Source organism: Erpetoichthys calabaricus, chromosome 6 (assembly GCF_900747795.2).
Source record: "Erpetoichthys calabaricus chromosome 6, fErpCal1.3, whole genome shotgun sequence".
Classification (NCBI taxonomy): Eukaryota; Metazoa; Chordata; class Cladistia; order Polypteriformes; family Polypteridae; genus Erpetoichthys; species Erpetoichthys calabaricus.
Genome location: NC_041399.2, coordinates 209,826,502 through 209,844,066, shown reverse-complemented (window position 1 = coordinate 209,844,066; position 17,565 = coordinate 209,826,502). Strand labels below are relative to the sequence as shown.

The 17,565-nt window shown below is 41.5% G+C and overlaps 1 protein-coding gene across 1 annotated transcript in view; it reads left to right on the top strand.

Moving 5' to 3' along the window:
* LOC114653844 (arf-GAP with SH3 domain, ANK repeat and PH domain-containing protein 1-like) overlaps positions 1-6,976 on the top strand; it is a 354,271-nt gene extending 347,295 nt beyond the window's left edge. The window contains 3 exon segments of the mRNA XM_028804406.2: positions 1,389-1,885; positions 4,555-4,677; positions 5,680-6,976. Coding sequence (XP_028660239.2) covers positions 1,389-1,885; positions 4,555-4,677; positions 5,680-5,754 — 695 coding nt within the window. The 3' untranslated portion in view covers positions 5,755-6,976.
* The last annotated feature ends 10,589 nt before the right edge of the window (positions 6,977-17,565 follow it).

Sequence of the window (17,565 nt, the reverse complement as noted above, 5' to 3'; positions counted from 1 at the left end):
TCTCGTGTGTTTGCAAAGTCCAGAACACCCGCGTTCTTTGTTCCTCATCTCTGCATTATGTGCATTGTACTTCGGAGCGAGTGGTCATTCATTGTCTGTTCTCATGCACATAAGGAGCCCACTGCTATGACTTGAGACAAAATCAAATCTGACAGAGTTGCACACTAGTTGAACCGAGATGCTGGGCATGTCACGCTACATGACCACATATCAACGTAGCATGCCATGAGTGCCTTCGACTCACTAACTTTACTTAAATTAGGTCTGCTACTGAGAATCGCTGGAAAAGTCGTATAATGTGACCCTGTAATTATTGTACTAATTGCATGCACACTAAGGATTTATTAAAAAGAGTGTGGGAAACAGCCCGGACACGGATAAGTAGACATGATTTTATCACCCAACACACGTTTAATTACACTATTTACACAATAAGTGACCCACACAACCCAGTGCCGCAGCACCAACCACCCCAAAGTCCAGGCCTCACAATCCCTCTTCTCTCTTCTCAGGTCCGCCTCCACTCCTGTCCTCCGAGCTCCGTCCTCTTCCACCCGACTCCAGCCATCAAATGGAGGGAGGCGGCCCCTTTTATAATCACCCGGATGTGCTCCAGGTGCCTCACGATTAGCTTCTGCCGGCACTCCCCAGTGTGGTGAAAGTACCGACTGCGCACCCAGAAGCACTCTGGGTGTCCCTGATCTTCTTCCCCCAAGCACTTCCGGGTGTTGGCGGAAGTGCTGACGGCCAGGGCTCCTCAGGCATTGTGGTGACCACGGGCCCCTATAGCTCAGTTCCCGTGGTCGCCCCCTCGCGGTCTGGAGGAGGCGTAATCCCTCCTCCGGTCCTTCTGGGCGTCCCGGATGGGTACCACCCCCAGCCGCCTGCCACAGAGAGTATTGTTATTTGAGAGTAGATTAATAATTTGAGTGTTTTGAGAACTATATTCTTGGAATTCCTTTAATTTTTTTTGTATATGTTATGTAGCTACAGTAGCCCATTGTGGACACACAAACATAGCATGACCAAGAAATCAGCTTAGTAACGACAAGTTAGGCTAAGTGGCCTGTATGAACACGTGTGGTGGTGCGTGTGACCGTTATCTGCAATGAACGGACCGCCGTCCTGGGATTGGTTGCTTTCTTTCACTCCTGGAAAGGAAAATACAGGCCAGAAAACAGATGGGGGGATTTCCATTTGTAACAGGGTGGTCTTGTGAGATCCTTAAAAATAATCTTGAAGAGAGCAGTGTGTTCATTGAAATACTGAATATTCTTGTGCTACAGTTCCAGTGGACAAACAAAATTACAATTACAGAATTTCCAGAGGGTGCTTCTTTGAGAAATGATGTACCTTTCTTTCTTTCTTTTTCTTTTTATTTTATACAGTGGCATTAAGAAAAATTGATACAATACATCACCCCTCCATAGACAAATCCAGTCAGCCTCCTGACATGTTCCAAAAGTCCCCTCAGGCAAGCGAGTTGCCCCAAAAGACTCCAGTTAATGAAAAACCCCAGCCTGTTGAGCTGCCTCCCAAACCTCAAGTAGGAGAGTTGCCTCCTAAACCTGGTGAACTGCCCCCAAAACCGCAGCTAGCAGACCTGCCCCCAAAGCCACAGCTCGGAGAGTTGCCTCCAAAGCCGCAAGTCAAGGATCTTCCACCAAAGCCTCAGCTGTCAGAGGTGACCCCAAAATCGACACCACATGTCAGCGAGAATTTGCATAAAACTATCCCGCAACATGTAGCAGTGAAACCACAAACTACAGATTCATTGTCAAGTTCTTCTGGAAATGCCATCCAGAAACAGCAATCTGAAGATGCAAATGGTACACCCACGGGCATGCAGGAGATGCCTGTGCCACTCCCCAGGAAAATCAACACAGTAAGTTTTTTTTTTTTTTTTTGCTTTAGATTACCTCCATGGCAGGTGCTCTATAATGGGGGGCTTCTTTAAAGAGCTTAGTTAAATTTTGTTTTGCATATCTAAAGTCATGCACCAGTGTGGTGCTTTGTGATCATAACGTAGATGTAAATAAGTGTAGTGACAAAGTAAAACTGGGAGAAAATCACTGAAATTGGTATTAGTGACAATTTATGAAATATTCTCAGTCATAACACTGGTGTGCAGACCTATAAATATCTGGGAGTGCAGCTGGATGATAAATTAGACTGGACTGCCAATACTGATGCTCTGTGTAAGAAAGGACAGTGCCGACTATACTTCCTTAGAAGGCTGGCGTCCTTCAACATCTGCAATAAGATGCTGCAGATGTTCTATCAGACAGTTGTGGCGAGCGCCCTCTTCTACGCAGTGGTGTGCTGGGGAGGCAGCATTAAGAGGAAAGACGCCTCACGCCTGGACAAACTGGTGAGGAAGGCAGGCTCTATTGTTGGCATGGAGCTGGACAGTTTAACATCTGTGGCAGAGCGACAGGCGCTGAGCAGGCTCCTATCAATTATGGAGAATCCACTGCATCCACTAAATAATGTCATCTCCAGACAGAGGAGCAGCTTCAGTGACAGACTGCTGTCACCGTCCTGCTCCACTGACAGATTGAGGAAATCGTTCCTCCCCCACACTATGCGACTCTTCAATTCCACCCGGGGGGGTAAACATTAACATTATACAAAGTTATTGTCTGTTTTTCACCTGCATTATTATCATTGTTTAATTTAATATTATTTATTGTATCAGTATGCTGCTGCTGGAAAATGTGAATTTCCCATTGGGATTAATAAAGTATCTACCTACCTACCTACCTACCTACCTACCTACCTACCTATCTAAATGTGTAAGTGTAGCTCTGTCCTCTAGAGAAAATACAGTTGTGGCCGAAAGTTTTGAGAAGGACCCAAGTGTTGGTGTTCACAAAGTCTGCTGCTTCAGTGTTTTACATCTTTTTGTCAGATGTTTCTATGGAATACAGAAGTACAATTTCGAGCATTTCAGAAGTTTCAAAGGCTTTTATCGACAATTCCGTGAAGTTTATGTGCAGAGTCCATATTTGTAGTGTTGGCCCTTCTTTCTTTTTCAAGACCTCTGCAATTCATCCTGGCAGGCTGTCCATCACCTTCTGGGCCCAATCCTGACTGGTTCTTGCAGAATCAGAATTGGTGGCTTTTTGTTTGCCTACCTGCCTCTTGAGGATTGACCACACATTCTCAATGGGATTAAGGGCTGGAGAGTTTCCTGGCCATGGATCCCAAAATGTCGATAGTTTGTTCCCCGAGCCACTTAGTTCTCACTTTTTTGGCTTATGGCCTGGTGTTCCATGATGTTGGTCACCAAACTGTTCTTGGATGGTTGGGAGAAGTTGCTCTCGGAGGATGTTTTGGTCCCATTCTTTATTCATGGCTGTGTTCTTAGGCCAAATTGTGAGTGAGGCAACTGCCTTGGCTGACGTGAATTGTCTCAGGATGCTTTACTGTTAGCCTGACGTAGGACTGATGGCAGCGCTCTTCACCTTTTCTTTTTTCCGGATGCCCCAAACAATCAGAAAGTGGACTCATCAGAGACAATGACTTTCCCCAAGCAGTCCAATCCCAGAATATTAGTCTGACCCTGATAGCTTCTTTGCTGCCCTTCTTGACACCCACCAGGCCATCCTCCAAAAGACTTTGCCTCACTCACACCTTTCTGCTGCCATTCCTGAGCAAGCTCTGCCCTGGTGGTGCCCGCAGCTGAATCAACTTTAGGAGACGCACCTGGTGCTTGCTGGACTTCCTTGGGCGCCATGAAGCCTTCTTCACAACATTTGAACCTCTCTCTCTTCCTCCTTGAAGTTCTTGATGATCCGATAAATGGTTGATTTAGGCGAAATCTTACTAGCACCAATAGCCTGGCCTGTGAAGCCCATTTTGTGCAACGCAATGATGGTCCTTTGGTGGCAGGGCTGACATGCAGTGGAAATGGGTTTTTTGGGATTAAGTTCATTTTCATGGCAAAGAGAGACTTAGTAATTAATTGTAATTCATCTGTTCACTCTTCAGAACATTTTGGAGTATGTGCAAATTGCCATCATAAAAACCGAAGCATCAGATTTTGTGAAAACCAATACTTGAGCCACTCTCAAAACCTTTGGCCACGACTGTACACTGAGCAACAAAGATTTTGCCTCTTGAATGTTTTTGTCCATAACTTTTGGGTTTTTTTCTTTTTTTTTTTTTTTTGTGATATCCTCCCAAAATGTAAGTATACAACTGGAACATGCTAAAGGGTGTCATTAAATTAAAAAGAGCTGCCCACTCTGTAAGCATTTGGTTCCAAGGCAGAAAAATGTGGCACATAAACCACTTGATATTTTTTTACCTCTTCTTCACATAAAACTTAAGAGAGACGTAAAATTCTGCGGAAGTACTAAATAAAGAAGGTGAAGGATTTGAGACCGGCGTTTGCTCAAATAAATGATGCCAAGATTAAGGAAGGCATTTTTGTTGGTCCACAAATCAGACACGTCATCAGTGATAAGCGGTGTGAAGATCTGCTAGGTGATAAGGAGAAAGAAATGAATTCACAACCAATGAATTTCACCAAACTTTCTGTTTCTACAGGGCAAAAGTAAACTGAGGCGAGTAAAAACAATCTATGACTGTCAGGCTGACAATGATGACGAGCTGACGTTTGCAGAGGGTGAGGTGATTGTTGTCACGGGTGAGGAAGATCAGGAGTGGTGGGTGAGTACAACCTGACTTTTTAACGTTTGGGTTTTTGCTGGCACAAAGCTGGGGCGTTGGAATTAGGGGTTAGGGAGAAAGGGTCGCCCTTAGAAGTGTAGGCTTCTCATTTAGAGAAATTGCACAAAAAAGCAATCCCAAGTGTCAGCTGAGTCCAATGGTGTCCTACAAGGCAATTGGAAACTCTGAAGAAACTCTGATAGGAAGAGATCTGGCAGAGCAAAAGTCACATTCCAATCAGAAGACAAGTTTCTGAGGGTCACCAGCTTGTGTGGTCACAGGCACCTTGCAGCACAACAGCTAACAGTGCAGGACGACAAAAACGAGTGTCAGTTTGTACTGTGAAGAGGAGACTTTGTGCTACAGGTTGGACAGGGTGAATGGCAGGAAGAAAGCCATCCTTACAGGACAAAATAGGGCCTTGAAATACCAGCTGTGGACTACGGAGTCTTATGGACCAATGAATCCAAATTTGAAATCTTCGGTTCATCACGCCCTGTTTGTATTCCCTCGATTTGGTGACAGGTTGGTTCCTCAGTGTGTGATACCAACTGTCAAACATGGAGGAGGAAGTGTGATGGTCTGAGGTTCTTTTGCTGGAGGCACAGTTGGTGACTGGCATTCTCAATCCAAAGGGTTGCCACAGCATTTTGCAGCAGCACACAGTAACCTGCTGGCCTGTATCTAGTAAGTCAGGCGTTCATCCCACAGCAAGACAGTGACCCAAAACATACCTGCAGGCTTTGTCAGAAGTAGACATTAAACTGCATGCATTTCCATAAAAACTGAGGTATGTTAAAACTTTCATATTTCAAATATTTTTGTTTATTATGTATTTCTGTGTCATGAAGTAAATCATTCCAGTTCTTATGAATTAGGAGCTAATTCAGACTGTTTTTTGCATAAAGATTCTTATTGCATTAACATGAATTTTTTTTTTTTACATTCCTCTTGCTACCTGTAAATGTATATTCAACTAAAATCTTTTCTTTGTCTTTTTAGATCGGACACATCGAGGGACAGCCGGAAAGGAAGGGCGTCTTCCCCATGTCGTTTGTTCACATCTTATCTGACTAGCAGCAGATGGACTTGTATGTTGCTTGTTTCATTAATGCAAGGCATTAGGCTTCTTTCCAGCAACCGGGATGATTGCTGCCTCCTCTTAATCCTGTGCACAAATGTGTAAATAGCTGCTGTTATAAAATAATTCATTAGGTCCACCTCATGAGGTGTAAAGTATATATGTATTGTAAATATCTTGTGTTATCCTGCCTTTGCCAGTATTACCATATAGCCTTGGAGCTGGCACGCCTTACTGGGTTTGCTGTAGCCGTCCTTGGCGTCTAGCACTTAACTCCATCTCTGTCAATGCTGTTAGGCGATGTATCTGCACATAATACCCTGCCTGCTTACAGAATATAGGCGGACTCTTTATCTCTATAAGCTTGACTTTTTAAAGTTAATATCATCTCAGTATTTTCAGTAATATTACTGGATAAATAAAGGAGACAGGAAAGGGATGGAAAGGACACCGTGAGTTGACTCTTGTTTTATAGGGTCACATGGAAAAGATTTTAAAAAAACAAAAAAAAAACAAAACATGGACTTGTTATTATAATTAATGGTGGTTGACAATATTGTATGTTGCGGGATGAAATACATATTCACTGACTGCTGTTACATGATCTAATGTGCACACGTGTGCATGTGTTCTTATGTCTTTGGCATCTGCTTAGGTGCTCAGATTTCCAGTCAGTAACCTTTACTGTTTAACTTGTGTTGTGAAAAACATTTGTTTTGAAATATTCCGAGCAGAGACACACGAGGCAGCCTCCAGTGCACAGCATCGTAATGGACGAGATGAGACGCCGTCAAAGCAACTTGGTCTTACCAAGGAACACAAAGCTAAGTTATCACTTCCTGTGAAACATTAAGACGCCTGTGAGTTATTTAGGAAGTAAAAGTTGTGGAAGTTACGCTGGAGAGGTAATTATATGGAGTTCGTAAGCATGTGTTTGTGTAAAGATGACAAGTTTATTTTAATGCCTTGGCATTTGGGCTTTAAATGTTATTTTCTGGGGAGAAAAAAAAAAACAAAAAGTAGGTATCGCTTTAAAATAAAACCCACAGTTTACATAACTGTTTAGTCACGCTAGAGCAGTTCATTATTAAAGAAAAAAGGCAAACTGAGCTATTACCTCGGGAATATTTATTTCATCCAGGATCTGCTGAAGGGGTTTGTTGAAAAACAGGATTTCAGTGTCCTCACTCTGAGACCAGCTGTTAAAAGAAAACGAAACACAAAAAGGAAAGAAAAAATCAAAAATTCTGCACAAAATGCAGTACTTGGTTAATGGCTACAAAATTTTGTAATCACTTTGCCTTTTTTTTTTTTTTTGTGACCAAAAAAACTGGACGTATCTCGTCAGCCGTCCATTTCACTCCGTCACTAACTCTAGTTCCAGTGTTTTAGTTGTGCTGTTTTAATAGGTCAATTATGAAGGGAGTTCCCCCATCCCCTTTCATTCCATTTTATCAGTTAATAAAACTTTTATGTTGAATAGTGTCAGCTTTTTCTTCTTCTTCTTGGACTGCAAATGACTTGTGTGTTTATTAAGTCTACTTGTACGGCATGTTAACGTGTGGAACTCGACTCGGAGCAAGTGTCGCGTAGAGTGACATTGCATTTCAGTGGAAATGGTTTCTTGAACTGGAGTCGCTGGGACAGCATTGAATGAAACTTTCTGTATCATCATATCGCAGTATCCATCCATCCATTTTCCAACCCGCTGAATCCGAACACAGGGCCACGGGGGTCTGATGGAGCCAATCCCAGCCAACACAGGGCACAAGGCAGGAACCAATCCCGGGCAGGGTGCCAACCCACCGCAGGACATACACAAACACACCAAGCGCACACTAGGGCCAATTTAGAATCGCCAATCCACCTAACCTGCATGTCTTTGGACTGTGGGAGGAAACCCACGCAGACACGGGGAGAACATGCAAACTCCACGCAGGGAGGACCCGGGAAGCAAACCCAGGTCCCCAGGTCTCCCAACTGCGAGGCAGCAGCGCTACCCACTGCGCCACCGTGCCGCCCCATATCGCAGTAGTGCTCTACAAATATCAAAAATATACCACCACCCAACCGCACCCCGTAATATTTAGAAATGTGAAGTGCTTTGTATTACTTAACACTTTGCTTTAAATAAGCATGTACAGTAGAGTGCCTTTAATCTACAAGATAATAATAATAATAATTCTTTGCATTTATATAGCGCTTTTCTCACTACTCAAAGCGCTCAGCAATTGCAGGTTAAGGGTCTTGCTCAAGGGTCCAACAGAGCAGAGTCCCTTTTGGCATTTACGGGATTCGAACCGGCAACCTTCCGATTGTCAGTGCATATCTCTAGCCTCAGAGCCACCACTCCATCTTAATAAGATGTTATTTCAAGTTTTTGATTGCTTTTCTAATTCCCCTAAACCCCCAACCGACCATCATTAATTACTGGGTTCCTATAGCAGGGGTTGCCAACTCCGGTCCTGGAGGACCACCATGGCTACAGATTTTCATTCTCACCCTTTTCTTAATGAGTGACCTGTTTTTGCTGCTTATCAACTTCTTTTGAATTCATTTTATCTGACTTGCTCTCGAAGACTTAGACCCCTTAATTGTTTCTTTTTCCTTAACTCTTTGAGGGCGGATGTCGACTTTTGTTGAAAAATTCAGGGGTAGAGGATGGTAATCAGCTGTAAACAGCGAAAAAACTCGCTGTTATGTTTTAGTTTGTCTCTCTTTGCTAGAAGGAAAGGTGGTTTGAGTGATTTGACCTTGATTACCGGCACACACATGAGAAGTGAAGAGCAAACAACCTCTAAAATGGCATCGACATCTGGCGAGAGACCAACGCCAACGCACAAAGCAATATACTCTGTGGACGACATTTTGCGTATTCTGTCATTGAATCAGAATCTGACTTGCCGGACTACGATTTTGGTGCAAGTGATCTGGAGATCAAAAACGAAAGTGAGGTACCGGCATCAGCTGTTCTGTCCCCAGCTGATTGTGGTGCTGAAAGAGCTCACGTAGCTGATGCACCTGGGAGGACTGCCACTTATGACGACAAGAAGGACAAACCAAGATTGCGTCGCACTGTAGCTGTCACCGCCACGTGAATACAGCCAGGCAGCTAGCCTGCACAAAACAAAGCAACAGACGATTTGATGTTCATTTATATGTGAAACCATTGTTTGCTGTGCTGAGTTGTTTGGGGAAAAAAATATTCAGCCCTCAAAGAGTTAATTAGCAGCCAAACAATACTGAGATACAAAATGAGCAAAACAACTGGTGTCCATCACACAATATCTGAAAATAAAGAAAGGTGAAGGTCTCAGGAATGCTGATCTGCTCAGGTCCCCCAAACATTTTAACAGTGGTCTTAGAAAAGAGAAAATCAACAGAAATGTCTGCTATTACACCATGAGAGCAGCAACAAGCCATGGAATTAAAGAGCAGGTTTAATTAATGATGAGAATCAGCACCTCATTAAGCAGTTGGTTGGAGTTTGAGGCCCAAACTTAGCTGGCCTTCTGTTGGCTCATTCACTTCACATTTCATTTCTGTTTGGGTGCCATTTAAGGAAAGAAATTAAGTGATTCAGAGAAACGATCAAGGGAACAAATCTTAAAAAAGCAATTCAATTAAAATGAATTCTCAAGAAGTTAATTAGCAGCACAAACAGGGCACTCATTAAAAAAAAAAAAAAGGGGTCAGAATGAAAACCTGCAGCCATGGTGGTCCTCCAGGACTGGAGTTGGTGACCCCTGGTCTATAGGACTTACCAAGTCTGTTATTAGATTGGTCTACTCTCACACTTTAAGATTAACACACACACACACACATAGAGATCCTATACACAAGGTCTCAGGTGAAAGCCTAATTGTCAGTCACCCCACAATATTCTGTTTAGAACCCCTTCACATTCATGCATAGATATCAGCCAAGCAAAATGACACCTTTTATTGGCTAACTAAAAAGATTACAATATGCAAGCTTTCGAGGCAACTCAGGCCCCTTCTTCAGGCAAGATGTAATACGAAGACTGGAGTTCCCTATGTTTATATACACACTCTAGGACAAGAAACAACATTGGTAAATTTTTAAATGAGAAATTTTAAATGTAAAAAATAGATTCATTCAGGCTAGGGTTAATTTAACAAGAGAGAGAAGAACAATGTATGGTCAAGATCTCTGGATAAGATAACTGTCCAACAAAGTCTTTTGAAGTTTGTAATGAGTTTTTTCAAAACAATGTAGATCTGTAGACAGGTTGTCTGTCATTCTGAGAGATGTAAACAATCCTCATACCTGGCTATAAGACCCATGTCTCTATTCAATCCATGTTGTAAAGTATTAAATTTTAGCATTAGTTTAACTTCCCATTCTTTTCTCTCTTGCTGTGTTTTGAAGTTGCCCATAAGCACTGTGACTTTAAAGTCTCTCTCTCAGTGTCCATGGCTGTTGAAGTGGGTCGCTACAGGAGCATCTGTGTTGCCACGTTTAATGTGGAACCTGTGTAAATTCATTCTCTGGTGGAGTGTTTGTCCAGTTTCTCCCACATAGAGTGCAGTGTCAGGACATTTCATGCAGAAAATTAGGTAGACTACATTAGATGATATGCAGGAAAATGATCCCTTTATGTGATGTTCAAGTCAGCAATGTGGTATAACTATACGGTCTGTATCATACATGTGGGCACATGTTTTGCATCTTTTCTGTAAGCATGGAGATGTGCCATTTTCTGTTGGTTCACTTAGGGAGCTTCGGACAATTAGTTGTTGAAGGTTTTGTGGTTGTCTGTATGCCAGGAGGGGAGGTTCAGGAAATAAATTTTTCAGTGTTTGGTCATTGTTTAGTATTGGCTGAAGTTCCTTTATAATTTTTCGAAGTGTTTCAAGATGTGGGTTGTAGGTGACAACAAGGGAGATGCGGTTCTTGTTGCCTTTGTTTTTATATTCCAGAAGGTGGTCTCTGGGTATGGCAGTAGCTCTTCTTATTTGAGTGTCTGTTGTTTTGGGGGTGTAACCTTATCTGATGAAATCTTGTCTGAGCTCCTGCAGTTGTTGATCCCGGTCTGTCGGGTCTGAGCAAATACGATTGTACCGTATTGCTTGGCTGAAAATAATGGAGCGCCTTAGTACTACATAGATATCCTAATTTAGACGATGGTAATGCCTTAATGCATCGCCCAATATTCTATAGGAGTCTCTACTTAAGAACTCGCTATCACCAGCACTGACAAACATGTAGGGGTAATCGCAACACAAAAGATAGATAGATCTTTATTGTCATTGTCACTTTTACAAAGGAACAACAAAATTGAAAGTGCAGTCGACTCTGTGAGTCATAAGAGTTAAAAAGACAAGAAGAGAGAAAATAACAAACCAAATAGTAATAAAAGTACTTTACAAATATACAAATTGCACTAGTTGACTTAAGGTCTATATTGCACATTTAGAGAGTGATACGGAGCAGTTTTTATTCTGAGTTCAGGGCCATGATTGCTTTTGGATAAAAGCCGTTTTTAAGGCAGTTTCTCCTGGTTTTCATTGCTCTGTATCTCTTGCCCGATGGCAAATGCTGGAAGAGGCAATGACCGGGATGTGATGAATCCTGTGAAATGTCTATTGCTCTTTTGCGGCATCAGGTGGTGCAGATTTGTTCCAGAGTGGAGAGGGTACAACCAGTTGTTCTCTCCGCTGTCCTGACAACTCTGTCGAGCGCTTTCCTTTCTGAGGAAGTGCAGCTGCCGTACCACACACACAGTCCGTACGTGAGCACACTCTCGATGGAACAGTGATAAAAAGCAAGGAGCAGATTTTTGGGGAGATGCCACTTACCAACCAAACAAGATGCCCTGTTTTTACCATAATTGTCTTTCATGTGAGGAGCGACCTCTAGCCTTGATAACCTTGTGAGCAAGTAACGTGGCAAACTCCTCACACCGGTGTCTTAATTTTCAGTTTACTATTTTAATTACTCTAGAGCCAAGAACAAAGCATAGAAAATGTAAAAGCAAAGTGGTATTTATTAAGAAATAATAACAATGTCAAATAGAATAAGATATAATAGAGAATAAAATTGATAGTAAGAATCTGGATGTAGGCTTTAGAAAAAACTTAAGGAAAACGTCAAGGATTGGAAATTGTCCTGGAGCAGATTTTGACCTAGTGATTGGTGTTATTCATAAGAAGCTTTCTCTGATGTTCAGATGAAACGGTCACACGTGTCTTCGTCTCCTTTTCTGATGTCACCTTCTCCCTCTGCTCTGTCATTATTTTGGTCGTCGCTGTTTCTCGTCCATTGGACAAGCCATATTTATGGTAAAATTCCACATGGGGCTTTTTGACTTTGGCTGGCTGTCACAGTTCCATTTCCAACTTATCTGTCTGTTTGATGGATGACTTTGCTCAGAGTTTCTGATCTTTTAACACATCTCTGTTCCCAAATCATAAAATAAACAACACGGCTTGAGGCAAACCAACAAAACAGATGTTTTAAGGGGACAGATTAATGGTCCAATTCATTGATTACATCTTGCCTGAAGAAGGTTGCCTTGAAAGCTGACATATTGTAATCTTTTTAATTAGCCAATAAAAGGTGTCATTTTGCTTGACTTTTCACTACATGGTACAATTCAGAAAGAGAAGATGCTTTGATGCTAATTGCCCCTGTAAGTTTAGTTCATCCGGTTGGTCTGAGCAAAATATAATAAAAATATAAGCATTTATTATTTAACAATAATAAAATCTGCCATTTTGGGACACATCTCAATCGGAACAACAGTTTGTTTTGCTACCCTTCATTTTTTTTTTTAAACTTACCATTTATCAAGGTGAAAAAGTGTGTGTGTGTGTGTGTTGTTCATTCAGTGCTACTTTTTTTGTTGTTTGGGTTAACAGAAGATGGCAACAAAATGAAAATAAATGAAAACGCTAATAAAAACAAAACAATACAGCAGGTAAAGAGCACCAAGGTAATGTGTGCATGTGAACGATGCCAGCAGCGTGAGCCGTTTGTGTACTACATTCATTTCTCCAAAACATTATTTTAGTAAAAATCCATGTGTTTAGGACATTGTGAGTGTATGATTGGATGAATTGACTGGTGAGTAATGTCACACAAGATTTGGTTGATGAACGTTTTTGATATTGTTGGCTGTTGTCAACTTAAGGTTCCATCCTATCAGAAACTTTGTCTGTTCTGCACAGAAACATGAGATTTAAATTTTTTGCAGCCACCACTACAAACTAAGTGTGTAAGTAACATAAAAAATATCATTTCGTTCCTTTTAATACTTTGAAAGTAATTTAAATTTCATTAAAATGACAGGAAATTACACAATACACCACTTCAGTTTTACTCACTGACCATCTGTTGAGCATTGCTGTTGTAGTGTCTCTCGCAGGTCCAGACCATTGACGTCACATCTTCAAGTTAAAGCTCATTTTCTGTCTCATTAATGACCCTGAACAGCGAAGATTTAGCTTCCTGAACACTTGTGAGCTTATCTTAGGAATTTTGGCCTGCTGATCACAAACAAAAACACCTTAAAATTTTCCTGTCATGTAACGTATTATTGCAATCACCTATTTTAGTGATTTCTCACACGTTAGAAGTATATACACACAGTACAACAACTGGAACAGCTGAGGTGATCTAAAAATTAGTGGCACTGCTATTTGCTTGTATAGATCAAGTCTGAAAATTGGACACTTGTGCTAAAGATTCTTGTTAAATTTGAAAAAACTGGACATTTAGAAATGTGGCACATCACTTATTAACCCAATGAAGATTTTTTTTTTATCTCCTTCATATAAAACTTGGAACAACAAAGGTAAAGGATTTCAATATTTGAAACAGGTTTTCACAAATAGCTGATGCCAAGATTAAGGGAGACATTTTTGTTGGCCCACATATCGGACACATCAGTGACAAGTGGTTTGGTTTGGAGATTTGCACAGAAGGCATTCAACGAGAACTTTCTTGGTAGCTACAGCGCATCAAACTCCATCCAGCTGCTTGACAACAGACACAAAGCAGACAAAAGCTTGAAGTGTAACCTGTTGCTAAAGATGACATTTTCTGCATTCACACTTGGATTTCTTCCCTACTAATCTGGGTACAGTCAGTGTTGTACCTGGTGAAGGTTTGAGCAGCACATTGCGATAGTAGAAAAGCAGGATCAGGGCAAATGGATTCCATCAATACTGGCCAACTATTGTGTCAAATGAGAAGAAGTACAAATAGCAAAACATTTAACTAAATTCAACTAATGCATTGTCTCAGCATCATTAAGGGAGTACACACACTAAAACCAATAAAAGTTAATGTCAGATTGTATCTTGTAGGATTTTGGAGAATCTTGAAATTATATTGGTGTTCAGCTTGAAGCTATTATAAATCACCAAAACATCCATTGTTCTGTGTAATCAAAAAAGAAATCTCGTGTTTGAGTTTCCTTTGACTGTAACAGCTTTATAAGGAGCCTTTTTGTGTTCATTTTAGCTACCTCAGCCAGTACTGTGCCCTCCATTAATGTTGGTAGCCTAGGTAAGTAAAAGATGGGCTGTGGGGGAAAGAAAACCCTTTAGTATTTCATTCAAACTATTAAGTTATTGATATTAGTAAAATATTGACAGGAAAAAATACAATCTGCCTCATTAGATGGCTGATGTTTTGGGACAATGAAGGAAAAAAAATCATCTCATAACTAAAAGCATTTGCTAAATAAATCAAATACTTACTCATGAAAATGCAGCATTTAGTAAATTCAGTTTAATTTGTGAAACATGTCCAGTAGGGAATTACAGTGTGGTGTTTAATTTCACAGGGCTGATTGACAAGTGATGGACAAAATAATGTCCATCATGTTTTAAAGAAGTTTAGGGCACAAATCCAGAAACCGGCTCTGTTAGGACACCAAAGCTAAATAGGAGATGAATGTGTAACAAAGAGTTGAGCAGATAAGCAGCTGTAGTGCGGGTTTGACACACACCACAACTGGCTGTGGCAAGTCTTCTATAACCAAATTGTACCCTAAGCCAATCTAGGAGTTTTGGCCTCTTTCTAGGTTACTACTAGAAACCTCCATCTTTCTCTCCATTGAGTCCACTCCTCCAGCACAGGAATGAACACAAAGGCAAACAGACAATGCAACACCCTGTAAAGAACACCAGAAAAATAAAGAAACTAGACACTCCAGTGACCCTGGAAATCATTCATCTTTAAGGCCGCTTTATATACACTGCCTGGCCAAAAAAAAAAAAAAGTCACCACCAAAACAAAAGGTCACACACTCTAATATTTTGTTGGGCCGCCTTTAGCTTTGATTACGGCATGCATTCGCTGTGGCATTGTTTCGATAAGCTGCTGCAATGTCACAAGATTTAGTTCCATCCAGTGTTGCATTAAGTTTTCACCAAGATCTTGCATTGATGATGGTAGAGTCTGACTGCTCTGCAAAGCCTTCTCCAGCACATCCCAAAGATTCTCAATGGGGTTAAGGTCTGGACTCTGTGGTGGCCAATCCATGTGTGAAAAAGATGTCTCATGCTCCCTGAACCACTCTTTCACAATTTGAGCCCGATGAATCCTGGCATTGTCATCTTGGAATATGCCCGTGCCATCAGGGAAGAAAAAAATCCATTGATGGAATAACCTGGTCATTCAGTATATTCAGGTAGTCCGCTGACCTCATTCTTGGAGCACATACTGTTGCTGAACCTAGACCTGACCAACTGCAGCAACCCCAGATCATAGCACTGCCCTCATAGGCTTGTACAGTAGGCATGATGGGTGCATCACTTCATCTGCCTCTCTTCTTACCTGGCTGTGCCCATCACTCTGGAACAGGGTATATCCAGACTCATCAGACCACATGACCTTCTTCCATTGCTCCAGAGTCCAATCTTTATGCTCCCTAGCAAATTGAAGCCTTTTTTTCCAGTTTCCCTCACTGATTAGTGGTTTTCTTACGGCTACACAGCTATTCAGTCCCAATCCCTTGAGTTCCCTTCCCATTGTGCGTGTGGAAATGCTCTTACTTTCACTATTAAACATAGACCCGAGTTCTACTGTTGGTTTTCTTTGATTTGATTTCACCAAACGTTTAAGTGATCGCTGATCACGATCATTCAGGATTTTTTTCCGGCCACATTTCTTCCTTGAAGACGATGGCTCCCCACTATCCTTCCAGTTTTTAATAATGCGTTGGACAGTTCTTAACCCAATTTTAGTAGTTTCTGCAATCTCCTTAGATGTTTTCTCTGCTTGATGCATGCCAATGATTTGACCCTTCTCAAACAGACTAACATCTTTTCCACGACCACAAGATGTGTCTTTCGACATGGTTGTTTAAGAAATGAGAAGTAACTCATTGCACCAGTTGGGGTTAAATAACTTGTTGCCAGCTGAAAGATAATCGCCCATGCAGTAATTATCTAATAGGAGGCTCGTATCTACTTGCTTAGTTAAATCCAAGTGGCAACTTTTTTTTGGCCAGGCAGTGTAGTTTCTGGCTTCTTGGAGCACAACACCACCACGTTAGGAGGAGTAGTTTTAGACCAAGGTATTTAACCGTCAGGCCTGTGTTTCTTACATGCGCTATAGGCAGTGCAAGGCATTCCCAGCTACACTTTCTCCCTGATCATACTTCATACACAGAATTGTTGCATGGCTGTTACATTGCAGGTTTCCCCTTTCTTCATTTAAGCAACAGTGTGCAAATCAAACTCTTGAAGGTTTACAAATGCACTGCAAATGGGCCCCAGACCCACACAAAGCTCAACCCAATATTTAAACGATAAAACCTTAACATTTAGCTCCAAGCCTTTGCTTCTACATTGGAGGTTGTGATGCTAGTTGGCGTTATGTGGATAAGACACCCTAGGGTAGGAATTAAAAGGTGAAATTAACACAGCCAGGACTACCTACAGCACCTTCAAGAGTGGTTCTACTAGCACTCTGCCATTTAGAGTTTACCTGGCATGGAAGTGGAACCCAAGAGATGGGGCAGGGGAAGGGACTTTAAGGCTAACCAGCCATTCCTAAATAAACCTTACATTTTTAAGCTTGTCTACTTAGAGTCCAAAATTGTATAAAATCAAGTTTACATGCATGGGGTACATTTACAAGGAATGCCAGTTTCTACACAGTCTGAAACTTAATACTCTGCATGCGATTTGTCTGTACAGGTCACTTCCGCTTGCTCCAGTAGATGGGGTTTGGAGTGTAATGGATCCGACTGGCTTAAAACACGGCCAATTCCTTATACTAGAGGAACTGGACAATGCAGAAATAGTCACTCTAGTTAACCTTTGTGTGCCTAGACTAGTCACATGTTACACTACTAGAAGTCAGTCAATATACTGATGAGACTACTGGAATCCATCTCAGTTGTGCACTTCTGGTTTGGTGCTAAAGCTTGTAGAAAAAAAATTTAAAGCATGAAGTCTGTTCCCATTTGTTCCAGTGCAACCCAGCATGCTCTTTGGCTATAGGCAGTATTGCACAAGTGTCAAAGCTGGTGGTCCATTAGTAGTCCGGTGTACCTCTACAATTAAAATCCACCTCCAGTTTGCACAGTGAGGATTAGCATATTTTAGCAAAAGGTTCACCCAATTTAAAATTAATCCAAATGGGGCAAAACTAAATTTTAATCTTGGACATGGAATGATGCTTTGCTACCAATGACTTCAAGTCAAAAGCACTTATTGATAACCCTGGCTGATTTATACTAATGTGTGGAGGTCAATGTGCTAAAAGCAAGCCATCATCTTCTGTTGGGAAATTAGACTTTAATAGAGCAAGCCATTGCCATGGAG